Here is a 12,899-nt window from a genome sequence, read left to right on the forward strand (position 1 = left end):
GTGCCGTTACACCCCTGTATACCAGTACCACCTAATTAAGTTTTAAAATAGCGAACACTGCGGTGATTTGGTGGGAGAAACTAACGTAGCCACTACCAACTGGAGGCTAGATAGCAGATTAATTGGTGGACCGAGGAAAACTGATGACCGTGCCGCATTTGACCAACAATCTCCTGATACTCATTTTCCACCTCAACTCAAAGTTGATTGTCAGTCGTTACTATATAAGTTTCTATCCCCTTTTGCAACGAATATAGCATCTTTACTAAAAAAAAACTCCCCTCCATCCAAACCACCATGTTTCATCTACCCATCAAACCAACATGAAGAGCCTCTCCACCCTCATCATTCTTCTCACTGTCAGCGCAGTATCTGCCAGAACCTGTCCTAGTGGTGCCATGGGATGCCACTATACGTTATCTACTGCACAATATGCATACACACACACATATATATATATAAATCAGTACCTTTCACTAACTACATTGAAGATGGAGTAAAATCCTGCCTGGTTTCGTGCTACCATAACTGCGATTGCGCTGATTAACACACCTTCGACAATCAACTATATAGCTTGAGTTCTAGAGAGTGCACTGTGATAATCAATCCTGGAATTTCAGATGATTATTAGGTTGGCGTGATGGAGTGGCTGTGAAGTAGCTCAAGGAAGGCTTGAGAGTTAAACTGAGGGGGGGGAGACCAGTACGCAAGGCTTATAGAGGAGTCTTCTAAAAGTCTCTACCTGCCGTAGCGATCAAGGTACTTATAGACATGATCCCATTTCGGCAAGTTTCCCGGTATACTGCCAATCTTCTTTTATTCTCCAAGTCTTTGCCATTCTTACCCTCTTGGTACTCGCATTCGAACCTGGGTAGTCTCCTGGACACGAACTCAGATGCGTTCAACCTACGCTTAAACATTCTCTCGGGTTATATCTTTCCAGCATCTTCCAAAGTAGTGATAAGAGAACTGGTAGCAACAGTATAACGAGCCATGAAAAGTGTTAAGAATAAAAGAGCTTGAGAAGCAACCTTGACTTTCATTACGCTACAGCCAGGAATGATTACTGTAGTCATCCTTGCCTCGCGCCTAGATTACAATTGATCCTAGTTTTAGCAGATGCATTAGTCTTGTCAGCGCGTGGAATACGAAGTACTTCTTCAGATTGGCAAATAGGCATTCCTCATGTATGATTACACTCGACTGTCTGAGTTTGGATGTACTACAGGGTTCGGCTCTCTTTTTGCACGGCAGTCTACTCCTCAATTGTCTTGACGCATTCCCATCCGCCACTGAGCCGCTCCTTCCAGAGACTGACTCTGTTGTCGCCAGTGCTCACAGCCAAGGCATTGCCACTCAAGCTCCAACTGACGCGCCAGGCTGCGGCATCAACATCCAGCTTAGTGCGCTTCCATTCGCCTCGCAAGTCCGAAGAGGTCCAGATGATGACAGTTTTATCCTGAGAGGCAGAGGCAATGTATGACTTTGATAGGACCGTGGGTGACCAGGCTACGTCGCGAACCCAATCCAGGTGACCACCAGGGAGTATCTGCAGGTTCTGCCAGCTGCCGCTGTCGGGGCTGAATTCCCAGATCTTGACCTGGCAGTCACTTCCACCGGTCACTAGCCGCCTTGCAGCCACTTGGGCGCCACCCGCACTGACGGCTTGTCCAGGCGCAATAGCAGGAGCCCATGATACGCTATTGACACCACTTCCATGAGCCTGGAAAAGCTGATGTGTCCAGTTGTTGTCTTTGAATTCGAGTACAGAGACGTTGCCGTCGGTGGAAGCACATGCGAGTAGGCAGCCTGCCTCGTGGGGTGCCCATGCAACAAGGTTGACCGAGGCAGTGTGGAGAGCGACCTCGTAAATCTTCTGCCAGCTGTTGGACTGCTCGCGCCAGATGAGGACCTTGCCATCGTACGAGGAGGAGGCGAGGATGTTGCCATACTTGGGGTGTGCCCATGCGACACTCCATACAGCACCTTCGTGTCTGTCAATGCGTTAGCGGTGAATCGTGACTTGGTTGCACAGTCCTGGCTGGCTATGACGTACCCTCTAAGCGTCTCTACCAATGTGTGCTTGTCGCCTTCAACTTCGAAGATCTTGATTGTCTTGTCTGAAGAACAAGTCGCTAATCGTCGGCCATAGTAGTCCAGAACAGCATCATGCTATAGTTTGTTAGCAGCCACCCCGAACATGCTGGCATTGTAATTGAGATGGCCATTGCGCCAGCAAGAGCGCCCCGGCGGAGAAAACAAATAGGCATGCGGGCGTGTATGCAAACGTACTATCATGTCATCGTGGCCGGAGTTGGCTATAACGTTGGCCTGTGTTGCGACAATGCCAGGTTAGCGGGCTGCGTTGGTTGCTTGTTTGGCGGGGGAGGGTATGCGTACCATTTTTTTTGCTCTAAGCCAGTTGCGGGAGAGGTGGCTGGATGTAGTAGAGTGAGAGGGAGGATCAGAGTGCTCGAGGGTCAGAGTGCGCAGGCAGTAGAATGGCGCGTCCAGACGTGTCCACAGCTTCAAAGTGTAAGTAGACGCTGCTGTGGCCTCAGTGCAGGGGTGCGCTGATGAGATAAGATTAGATCAGATCAGCTCGACGCGCTAGCAACAACGCCCATGGCCCGCGTCATGCAACCACTACCTACGTACGAGCATTCAAGTCGCAGCACATACCATGGCATATTCGTCCCCGCGCCATTCACAGCAATTCTATCAGTACGACGCATCGACACCACCACCACCACCGCCCAAGCCAGGCCGCGCGAGTGGAACAGCAACGCCATCTCAGGGCCCTCCGCTGCCGCCCCCACCAGGCCAGGCATCGTCATCTGGGGACCCGCAGCAGCACTCGCAGACACAGTATCATCAACATGGACACCAAGTACCGGACCAACTAGCAGTGCCAGGGCCAGAGGATGGCTGGCTGCCGGATGTGCTCAAAGACAAATCGTACGTCAGCTCTTACACGTCGTCGACAAGGCCTCTGCTAAGGTACGGGTTAGGACCAAGGATTTACATCATGTGCTGCAGACGCCAGAACTACAGCATGCAATAATTCATAATCCCGAAACAAGACATGGCTCACTACCTGCATCCACAGCACCTTTGCAAACACTACTAGCACAGAACATAGGACTTGCCAAATCACTCAAGCAGCTTGAAGCGCACGTGCGGCACCAGCGCGATGACGTACAGTCACGTCTGTTAGCGATGCGTGCTCTGGAGCGCCAATGGAGAGCAAAGCAGAGCGAGCAAGACGAAGCACTGCGGGAGTTCAGCCCGCCCGCGCTGTATCAACGACTGAGTGCGGCAGTAGGCGAGCAAGAAGCCCTGTGTCGAGGACTCGAGGAGAGCTTCTTGGATGGCGAAGGATTTGGCGGCGGAGATGCCGTAGCCAGTGACCGCGAAGTAACCGACTTTGTGCGCCGATTGAGAGAAGGGCGTAAGATTGCCTATCTCCGTGCGGAGCGAAAAGAGCGCTGGGACGAGGGGCGGGTGGGAGGATGGCGTTGAGGGAAGGGCTGGTGGGTTCTCGGCATTAAGCGCGGCGGCGGGGCTCTTCGTATCGGAGCATTAAGCATGTCGTTAGGTGTAAGTATACGAATGAGATGGGGTGGCCCCCAGTGTCAGATAAGGGTCACGGGCAAGGGCAGTCGGAGGGGGGGATGAAAATAGCACTGGGGAAGGGGAGAGGGGTATTTGCATAGTGGGAGCATGAGAATTATGCAGGTCAGGGTCAAAGGTCAATTGCCGTGTGAGAGCGTGTGCGGGAGTCCGTGTGGGAAATGCGACCAAGTACAATTAGTCTGCCTGACGGCGTGGGCGAGAGAGGAGGAGGATGATGGGTTTGGCCAGCAGGATTAGATTGCGCTTCAGGGGTCCTGTTCATGTCGTCGTCTGGTGCGATGCGGCGGCGACAAGCACAGCCCGCCGTTCGCGGGTGGTGGTGGTGGTAAGCTTGGCACAGGCTAGCCCATTCGGGCGGTGCACGAAATTGCGTGCGCGAGCCAGATACGCAATGGCTGGATCTTGGTCAATGCAAGCCACCCGTTGCGGGCGGGCGTGGTGGTGTTGTGCCCCAGAATAGTAGGTGGGTGGTGTGCTGTCTACTACTTATCTGTCAGTCTACTGTAATCCAGCAATGCAGCCGAGACCCGATTCGACTCCAAGGGGGAGGCAGTTCGTCTGAGGGCCTTGCGGAGCGTTTCACGGCCTCATCCTTTGACGTCCAGCAACCCCCCCGCCACCGCACATGTCAAGCTCGAGCCGGAGCGTGCGACACATGCCAGACTGATCAGACTCATGCTGACTGTCCATTTGCATGCCGGCAGCGGACTACTAGAGTAGCGCATCGCTTTCCAATGCCCACCTCGCCCGGCCAGGACACCCTTATGTCGAGCATCCCGACTTAGCCAGGCACCATCGCCAATTGGCCGGATAAAAAATAAAGGCGTGTACCTGCAGATCCGAGCGCAGCCCCCCAGTTGCCCCCTGGCACGGCACACATTCTCGACTCAGGCAGCGCGAACTGCCCATGACAGGCCAGGTCCGCAAGCACAAGCGCCCTCCTCCAGCCAATTCGCGCGCGGTGATCTGCCCAGACGACGCTCCCCAAGCGCCGCGTCTGGCCACTCCTGGCCCTAATCCTGCTAGTAAACTCTCCTTTTGCCAGCAACCGTCTTTGGCGACCCCCTCGACCTTCATCAAGCTCCCCATTTGTGCAAGGTCATGTACCTACATATCGGTGTCGCGGGGGAATAACACGACAATATGCAAACCGTCCAAGCGTCCAGCGCCGACACGCGCCCTCTGCCAGCCTCGCCGCCACGCCAAAAGGGCTCCTCCCTCGCCTCTATTGCCATTTCATCTTTTGCTGCCTTTCGGTCCCAGGCTCCCCAACCTGCTCCTGCTCCTCCCTTCGGCCTCCAGTCGCCGCCCGTCCGCAGAAAGCCCTTGCCTGTAGACTCGCCCATTGTAGGCCGCTTTCTTGTCGATCAGTTTAATAGGCCAATTGCTACTACTGCCGCACCATCGCTTAATACCAGTCTTGCGCCGCCTGTCACTGACGAAGACCTCTTCGTGCCTCGCAATCTTGACGAGTAAGCTCTCCCGCCGCCGGCCTGCGCCTTCCCCTGCCCTAGCTAACTCCTCTCCAAGTAACCCGCATGGACGGACCCCTCTGACGGGAACTACGCCGCAACCTGCATCCACGTCCCCTAAAAGCTTCCCTGTGACGGCCGCTCTGCCAGAACCAAGGCATGACCGACCAGCCAGCAGCATACACCCCCAGCAGCAAAGCAGGTCAGAGGCCCTGAAAGCATTTGGCATCAGCGGAATACACGCCCGCTCTCCTACCATGCCTAATATGCCATTGTACAACAACACAAACAACGCACAACGACCACAACCAAAGTTAGACATAGACGGCGCTACAGACGACTTCATGGACACCTACTCGTACAGTCCCGAAGCAGACTCACGATCAAAGCAAAACAACAAGCCCAAGTCCCCGGGAGGAGGAGGTTTCACCTCCTTCTTTGGCTGGAACTCCCGCGCTCAAAACGGCCCCGAGTCTGCGGGTACTGGCTATTCGGAACACTCTCCAAACCTAGACTCTCCGCGCTTCAGCAGGTCTAACAAGGCCAAGCCTATCGGTCTGGATATACCAGCTGCCAACTCTATGGGATCTTACTTCAACGTCCCCGGAACCCCACTTTTATCCTCTTCCCCACAGATGAATGCTCACGTCGAGGAGCTGGAGCGCGAGCTCCGCGAGGTCAGCTCCGAGCTGGCTGCCTCGATTCAAAGAGAGATGGAACTCGAGGATGAGGTGGAGCGGTGGAAAGCCGAAAGCTCCACTGGCATCTCAGATAACCGACGAACCAGTGACTACTACTCAGACTCCGGCACCAGCTCTGTTCGATTCCCCATTACCGATCCAGAATCCAAGCTTGAAGAGCTGGACACGCAGCGGAGAAAGGCCGAGCAAGAGCGCGCTTCTCTCAAAGTACGCATGGCCGAGCGCTTACAAGAAGAGCTTCGTCGACGCCGAGATCTTGAGGAGCAAGTGCAACAGCTTGAAGACCAGGTCAGCAACAAGTCAAGAGTAGGCTCGGTAGTCGAAGCACCACAGGTCAAAGAACTAGCACTGTCTCTTGAAGATGCCAAAAGGCGTCTGGCTGAGGAGCGGCAGGTTAAGGAGAACTTTGAAGATCTCCTCACGGCCCTCCGTGAAGAGCTGGAGAAGCATCGCAACGAGGCCGACAACTTGCGCGACGAAGTCGTTCCACAGCTCAGAGCTCGACTAGAAGTCTTGGAGGCAGATGCCGCCGATACTGAAAAACTCGTCTACGAGTCCAGCCGCATGCAGCAAGAGATCAAACAATTACGAAGCGAAAACGAATCGCTCGCCAAAACCCGAAAGCAACAGCTTTTGCAACAACAACAGGGGCAGCCCGTCCAATTTCAATCAATTGCAGAGGAAGCCGACATCACGCCCCTATCAAACATGCGCGTTGGTCTGACACGCTCAAACTCATTAGCTCGTAGTTCCGCTGGTCTTAATTCCAAGAGGGGTTCACTGTCACGATCCAACTCTGTCAAGGATAGATCAGGTGACATGTCTCCTGTAGGTGCACCAGCAGTCAGCAACCCAATGAAGGAACTCGAAGAGCAGCGAGATGCGCTACACAAAGCATTGAAACATCTACTCCAACGACAGGAGATGCAGCAACGAGAGTTCCAGCGCCGTATTAGAGAGGTAGAGGCCGAAAGGGATGCTGCTCTAAATCTCACTCCCCGACGAACTGCGTTCCACAAGGAGGTCACGGGACTGCGACGAGAGGTCGATTCTCTTCGACGCCGTGCAGACGAAGCACTCGAGCAGAAATGGCAGTGCGAAAAGGGCTTGGGTGGATTGCGAATGGATCTGGACCGCGCCCAGCAAGAAACCAGCTCGCTCCGTGATCTTCTCCGAGAACACGACATCACCATACCTGAAATCCGCATCGAGAACGAACCCATGGCTCTGGACAAGGCTTACAACGAGCTGCGAACTACGCACGCACTGTCTCTTGCTCGTGTGAAACAGCTAGAAACAAGTGACGCAGACTCGCTTGGGGCGGCTAGCGCTGAAACAGAGAGGACGCTGGACCTGCTCAAGCAAAGCATCTCTGATGCCGAGGCAGAGCGTGATTACGCCCAACGCGAAGCTGAGCAATACCGCCAGCAAGCTCGTGCCCTCCAACAATCCGAGATTGAACACCTCGGCAAGGAGCAGCAGCTCAGCAGGGAGTTGTTCGCTGCCGCTACCCGAATGGATGAACTCTCCAACAAGATTCAAACCCAGTTGACCGCCAACAACGCTCTCCGAGGACGTCTCACTGAGGCCATCATCCGCGGAGAACAAGAGCAGCAAAAGTCTACTGATCAGATTGTCCAGCTCGAGAAGAGGCTCAAGGCGGCAGAGGACAAGGTCATGCTTGCCCAACAGTCGTCAGAAGAGGCAATTGCCCGTCACGAAGGCGAGGTGCAAGCTCTCAAGGAGGGCCACACCAACCACCTGCGCCGCGTCAAGTCTGGACTGCTTAGTCCCTCTGCCTTTTCTCCCAAGTTTCCAACATCTCCAGTCTTTGCCCAGAAGTCTCCCCGTCTGACGGTAACGACAAGCGGACCGGCTATGACGTTTGCCGAGGCCACTAAGACGGAGATGCTCGAGAAGCGAGTAGAGGAGCTCGAGAAGGCTCTCCGTGATGCTGATCACGAAATGGAAGAAGTCGTCGGCCGCATGAACCTCGCTCAGATGGAGGTGGCCGACCTGCAGTTTGAGAGGTACGTATTTTGCATACATGCTCGATGATTGTCACTAACATTGGGATAGGGATGAGGCTATGAGGCAAACCAGAGGACTTCAAGCTGAAATTCTTGCCGAACGCGAAAAGGTCAAGGCCTTGATGGCCACGACTGCCTAAGTCGCGTGAACGAGACTGCGACACTTACCCACCACATAATGTTTTTTCTACCAACCGCCTGCCCCTTCGATATGACTATAGTGTCTTGGGCACACACACACACTTATTGCATCTTTGGCGTTTCCAAACGACCCATTGCATTTACCACGGGTGCCACGATCATACGTATACTACACTTCACCTTTACATATCTTGTCTTATTATATACCTTTGCCTGTGGGCAGTCGGCAGCCTTTGGCCGACAATGTTCTATACCCGTCGGCGGTACAGTGTTACACGACTTTCTATATTGGACCCGCGGCGGTCTACAGTGGAGAGTGACCGGAGGGAGAGTTTTATTTGGGAGCATTTTGCTCAATGTGGATGGATCTGTACCCTCGCGCAGGGTCTGCATGTTGTAGTTGTACTAGAATAATGGTGTAATGGATGATGGTCGAATGTCGCTCAATCAATGCCTTTGACCGTACCTTTGTCAGTAGCCACGTGTTACTACACGTGCCCCATTTGGGAGTGTATCGCCACCACACAGTAGCGCGCGACGTTTTTGTGCCACTGACCCAATTCATGCTACATTCTCGCGTGGCTGCTTTGGTTGAGTTCTGTGTATCCACATGTGCTGTAAGCTGGGCCGATGGCGGTGGGCGGTGGCGTGCGTACGTATCGATAGGCCTCGAAGCGCATGCACATATACATGTTAGTATATACTTACTGACAGCAACTGTGCAGTTTACTTTTCAATCGAGCTTGCGCAGCCATGACTCGATCTGACCGTGGGGGCAGAAGCAGAATGGATAAGGCTGTATACGGGCGTGACCATAATCCCGGAGTTGGGCAACAAACGACTTTTTGAAACGCACCGAGTTGCTGTTGGCCATGTCTGTTCCCCGCCTGAAGTTGGTCCCTGCGCCCTAAACTTATCCCTGACCGAGCTACTGCGGCCGTCCCCAGCACCTCCCTCTTCTTGCCAGCAGTGCGCTGAAGATTCCTCAATAATCGCCGTGGATCTTTCCTCAATCCCGTGAGCCTGTGGCACTGCTGCTCTCCTTGTCCAGGCATATCGCCCATTCTACTGCTCGTCTTGAGCCCGACTTGATACCCATCCTTCACTACACCGACTCCCCCCTCAAGAGCGATTGCGGAGGCCCACCATGAGCAACAACAACAATAACCAGCAGTCCAACCGGCTCCAGCTCAACTTTGGCTTCAATAACGGTGACCGCAACAATCAGTACCAGCAGGAAGCTGGCAGAGCATTCCCCACGACCCCCTCGACCTTCCCGCAACCTGTGTACCCGAACCAGGCTGGCCAGCAAGAGGTCTGGGGTGCCCAGCAACAGGGCAATGGCTATGGCAGCGGCGGCTACTTTATGAATCCCTACCAGCAAGCGCAATATCAGGGACAACAGGGCAACCTCCAGGGCCAAGGTAGCCAGCGCTTTGATCAAAGTGCCAACGGCCTAGCCCAACAACTCTCACACCAGCATCTCGGAGGCGGCCGCTCAGGAAGTCCCTATGGCCGCCAAGGCTCCCCGAACCCCCAGCGTCCCCGTACGGCAGACAACAGATATGGCTATGGAAGTCAAGGTGGCTCGGGACCTCGGCCGTCTTCGCTCTACGACGAAGAGGCACCCCAAAGGAACCCCGGAAAATACTCGGAGAATGTAGAAAAGCAAGCCATGGTATCCAAGAGCCTTATCAACACCTTCTTCAAGGACAGTGTCCAGCGAGCACGCGACAGGAACCAAAGGTGGGATTTTTCCCCATTCCCTATATGTGTCGACTAACCTTGGTGTAGAGCGCTTGAACTCGAGGCGCTCATGAAGGAGCCCTCCATCTCCGATAGCCGGAAAGCGAGCAAGGAAAACAGCATGCGCCGCGCCGAAGTCGAATACTTGCGATTCCTACGAACAAAAGAGAAGCCTGAGAACTTCACGACCCTCAAGATTATCGGCAAGGGTGCTTTTGGAGAGGTCAAGTTGGTCCAACGACGCAATGATGGCAAAGTCTATGCACTCAAGTCGCTCGTCAAGCAGGAAATGGTATGCGACTGTTTCGAAACGAATATCACACTCATCAGACTGACTTTGAGTAGTTTAAGAAAGACCAGTTGGCGCACGTGCGGTCAGAACGTGACATTCTCGCCGAGTCCGACAGCCCATGGGTTGTCAAACTACACACCACCTTCCAGGACAATACCTTCCTTTACATGCTCATGGAGTTCTTGCCCGGTGGTGACTTGATGACCATGCTCATCAAGTATGAAATCTTCACTGAGGATATCACACGTTTCTACATGGCTGAGATTACTCTTGCAATTGAAGCTGTCCACAAGCTTGGCTTCATACATCGGTATGTATCTCGGCAATGATATTCCAACATGGATTCACTGACACTCCCAAGTGATATTAAGCCTGACAACATTCTTCTCGACCGGGGCGGCCACATCAAGCTGACGGATTTCGGTCTGTCAACCGGTTTCCACAAGGAGCACGATGCTGGGTACTACAAGAAGCTGCTTGCTGGTGGCGCGCACAAGTCAAACCGCGACAACCGACAGTCAATGAATCTCGATCAGATCCAGCTGACAGTCAGCAACCGTACTCAGATCAACACATGGCGTAAGTCTCGCCGACAGCTCGCCTACTCCACCGTTGGTACCCCCGACTACATTGCGCCTGAGATCTTCAGCGGCCAGGGCTACGACTACAGTTGTGATTGGTGGTCGGTAGGCACAATCATGTTCGAGTGTCTTATCGGCTGGCCACCGTTCTGCGCTGAAGAGCCTCACGATACCTACCGCAAGATTGTCGACTGGCCGCGCAACTTGCACTTCCCTCCAGACCAACAGCTTGGCACCGAGGCTGAAGATTTTGTTCGAAGGTATGCCTTTGCACACATCCATAACTATTCTAGTTCGCAGCTAACAAACGTAGACTGATCTGTGATGCTGATCATCGTCTCGGTCGTATTGGTGGCGCCAACGAAATCAAGCAGCACCCCTTCTTCCGGGGCGTGTCATGGGATGGCCTGCGCCGCATTCGCGCTCCTTTCGAGCCCAAGCTGCAGTCCAATATTGACACGCAATACTTCCCTATTGATGAGATTGACCAAAACGACACATCGGCTGCTCACAGGGCGCAGGCAGCACAGGCAGGTGAAGACGAGTACGCGACGAGCTTGCCATTCATTGGATACACATATAAGCGATTCGATGCCTTCCGCGGCTCGTAGATGCAAAGGTTCTCATACCCACATTATCCGAGTTCAAATTCTACACGTACTTGTATCTTCTCTGCACACCCTGTCTTTCCCTGGCGGACCAACGCGACGGGCGCATAGTCATATCAAGCTATTTCAATCATGTTTCTAGGATATGTTTTGAGCTCAAGCGGTCTTTTGAACGTTTTTTTTCATATCAAAACTAAAGCGAAAGTAAAGTTTTTTTCCAGTGCATCTTATTAAGAAAATGTAGGCGAAGGGGTGTGGATAAGACAGGAATTGGAAGAGCTTACTACAGAAGATATATATGTCATCTGAATCATCTTAAACTGTGTTTAGAACTTGATTGTATTGGTATGTCCTTGCTCTATTGGTACTGAATAGCTAAAAGCCTGCCTCAAGAAAGGTGCGACCCACTCCCGTTGCTTTGATGTGACAGTTCGATCTGTTGTACTGTTTACATTCCTGAGGTACCAACGGAGCTTTCCCGTTATCCTTTCCAACGCCATACACCGTGCTTGTGGGGAACGAATATCCCCGCTGGCAAAGTATTACATCCACCCAAGCTTCCTTTTCAAATCTCCTGCTATCGCTTTCTTCGTTCCAAATCTTGCCTCACATTCCATGAACCTCCCCCATTCTTCTCTCTCTCGCGTTCACGCACATTAAAAAAACTCGTCGTATCGCTTGCACTCGCCCTCATCGCGCCTCAAACTGCACCATACTATATTTCCCAGTCTCGTTAGCTTTTTTTTGTGTTCTCTCTCTCACATACACGAAAGCCTTTGCTTCCCTTGTTCCCCCTCACCCACGGACTTCGCAGGTTTAAAAACACAAGGACAAAAGAAAAGTTCATCTTACCGGTTCGTTCTCTGCTTGTACAAAACGCGATGACCGCAGTTACGGCAGCGGATTGGCTCGCCGCGCTTGAGCGGGACGTCCATGTCGCAGTCGCCGCACTTGTAGTGGACGGTTCGGGCGGTTGCGTCGACGGTCGTGGGTTGGTTGTCTGCGGTGTTGCCGCCTGAGTATTGTTGTGACATCTTTATTTTCGCGCTGGTAGCGGGGGTTTGCGGGGAGGAAGGTTGAGGAGAGCGGTTACGGCGGTTGTGAGGGTGTGTTGGAGCGAGAAGGGCGTGGAGAGTGTTCAAAGTAGAAGTGAGGGAAAATGAAAGGCGACGATGGGACCAAGGCGCAAAACGCAGGGTTGCCGGCGCGGTGGCACGTGCCTTATCGATTGTGAGTGCAGTGGTTGGGCTTGGCGCTGCTGCAGCTGCTTGAGAGACTGGTAGGAGGACGATGTGAGTAATTCTTTATGGTAGTCTAGATTTACTGGATGATACTAGCGAAGGGAAAGGGGCGGAGAGAACGATAAGAAGTCTTGCATTATAGGTTATGATTCTGGGCTGTTCAACTCTAAGCCCGGCTGAAGAAGCATTCTATAACAAGCTTGAAGATGTCACACTACATTCTAGCACTGAATAACTGTACAGAAACGAGATATAGGCGTGTTAGATACCCGTCTGATACTATCTAGTCTTCAGCTCAATGCTTGGTCATTTCGTTTCCTTGAAAAACTACGTATTCATCTCACTGATAATGATACTTTTTCTAAGATTTGTAGGTAGTCTGAATGATACAAACCGTTACAAGAGACATTGCAATGATATGATCACTCATACTTGATAATAGCATGTGATG

General features: G+C 52.8%; 6 protein-coding genes across 6 annotated transcripts; 4 read left to right on the forward strand and 2 right to left on the reverse strand.

Moving 5' to 3' along the window:
- Positions 1-1,255: 1,255 nt before the first annotated feature.
- COCCADRAFT_40503 (uncharacterized protein) lies at positions 1,256-2,685 on the reverse strand (the record flags this gene model as incomplete). The annotated part of the gene is made up of 4 exons (XM_007718430.1): positions 1,256-1,994; positions 2,057-2,172; positions 2,293-2,331; positions 2,683-2,685. The coding sequence occupies 4 exons, from the start codon at positions 2,683-2,685 to the stop codon at positions 1,256-1,258; spliced, it is 897 nt and encodes a 298-aa protein (XP_007716620.1).
- COCCADRAFT_40504 (uncharacterized protein) lies at positions 2,684-3,522 on the forward strand (the record flags this gene model as incomplete). The annotated part of the gene is made up of 2 exons (XM_007718431.1): positions 2,684-2,958; positions 3,012-3,522. 2 exons carry the CDS (start codon positions 2,684-2,686, stop codon positions 3,520-3,522), a joined length of 786 nt encoding a protein of 261 aa, XP_007716621.1.
- Positions 3,523-3,847: 325 nt separating this feature from the next.
- Positions 3,848-4,356, forward strand: COCCADRAFT_40505 (uncharacterized protein; the record flags this gene model as incomplete). Its single annotated transcript, XM_007718432.1, has 3 exons — positions 3,848-3,904; positions 3,982-4,099; positions 4,157-4,356. 3 exons carry the CDS (start codon positions 3,848-3,850, stop codon positions 4,354-4,356), a joined length of 375 nt encoding a protein of 124 aa, XP_007716622.1.
- A 423-nt stretch (positions 4,357-4,779) lies between these two features.
- COCCADRAFT_8662 (uncharacterized protein) lies at positions 4,780-7,979 on the forward strand (the record flags this gene model as incomplete). The annotated part of the gene is made up of 3 exons (XM_007718433.1): positions 4,780-5,108; positions 5,167-7,839; positions 7,889-7,979. The coding sequence occupies 3 exons, from the start codon at positions 4,780-4,782 to the stop codon at positions 7,977-7,979; spliced, it is 3,093 nt and encodes a 1,030-aa protein (XP_007716623.1).
- Positions 7,980-9,127: 1,148 nt separating this feature from the next.
- Positions 9,128-11,210, forward strand: COCCADRAFT_29791 (uncharacterized protein; the record flags this gene model as incomplete). Its single annotated transcript, XM_007718434.1, has 5 exons — positions 9,128-9,726; positions 9,775-10,018; positions 10,072-10,328; positions 10,380-10,859; positions 10,913-11,210. 5 exons carry the CDS (start codon positions 9,128-9,130, stop codon positions 11,208-11,210), a joined length of 1,878 nt encoding a protein of 625 aa, XP_007716624.1.
- A 687-nt stretch (positions 11,211-11,897) lies between these two features.
- Positions 11,898-12,241, reverse strand: COCCADRAFT_40509 (uncharacterized protein; the record flags this gene model as incomplete). Its single annotated transcript, XM_007718435.1, has 2 exons — positions 11,898-11,922; positions 12,060-12,241. The coding sequence occupies 2 exons, from the start codon at positions 12,239-12,241 to the stop codon at positions 11,898-11,900; spliced, it is 207 nt and encodes a 68-aa protein (XP_007716625.1).
- Positions 12,242-12,899: the final 658 nt, after the last annotated feature.

This window comes from Bipolaris zeicola, assembly GCF_000523435.1.
Source record: "Bipolaris zeicola 26-R-13 unplaced genomic scaffold scaffold_232, whole genome shotgun sequence".
NCBI lineage: Eukaryota > Fungi > Ascomycota > Dothideomycetes > Pleosporales > Pleosporaceae > Bipolaris > Bipolaris zeicola.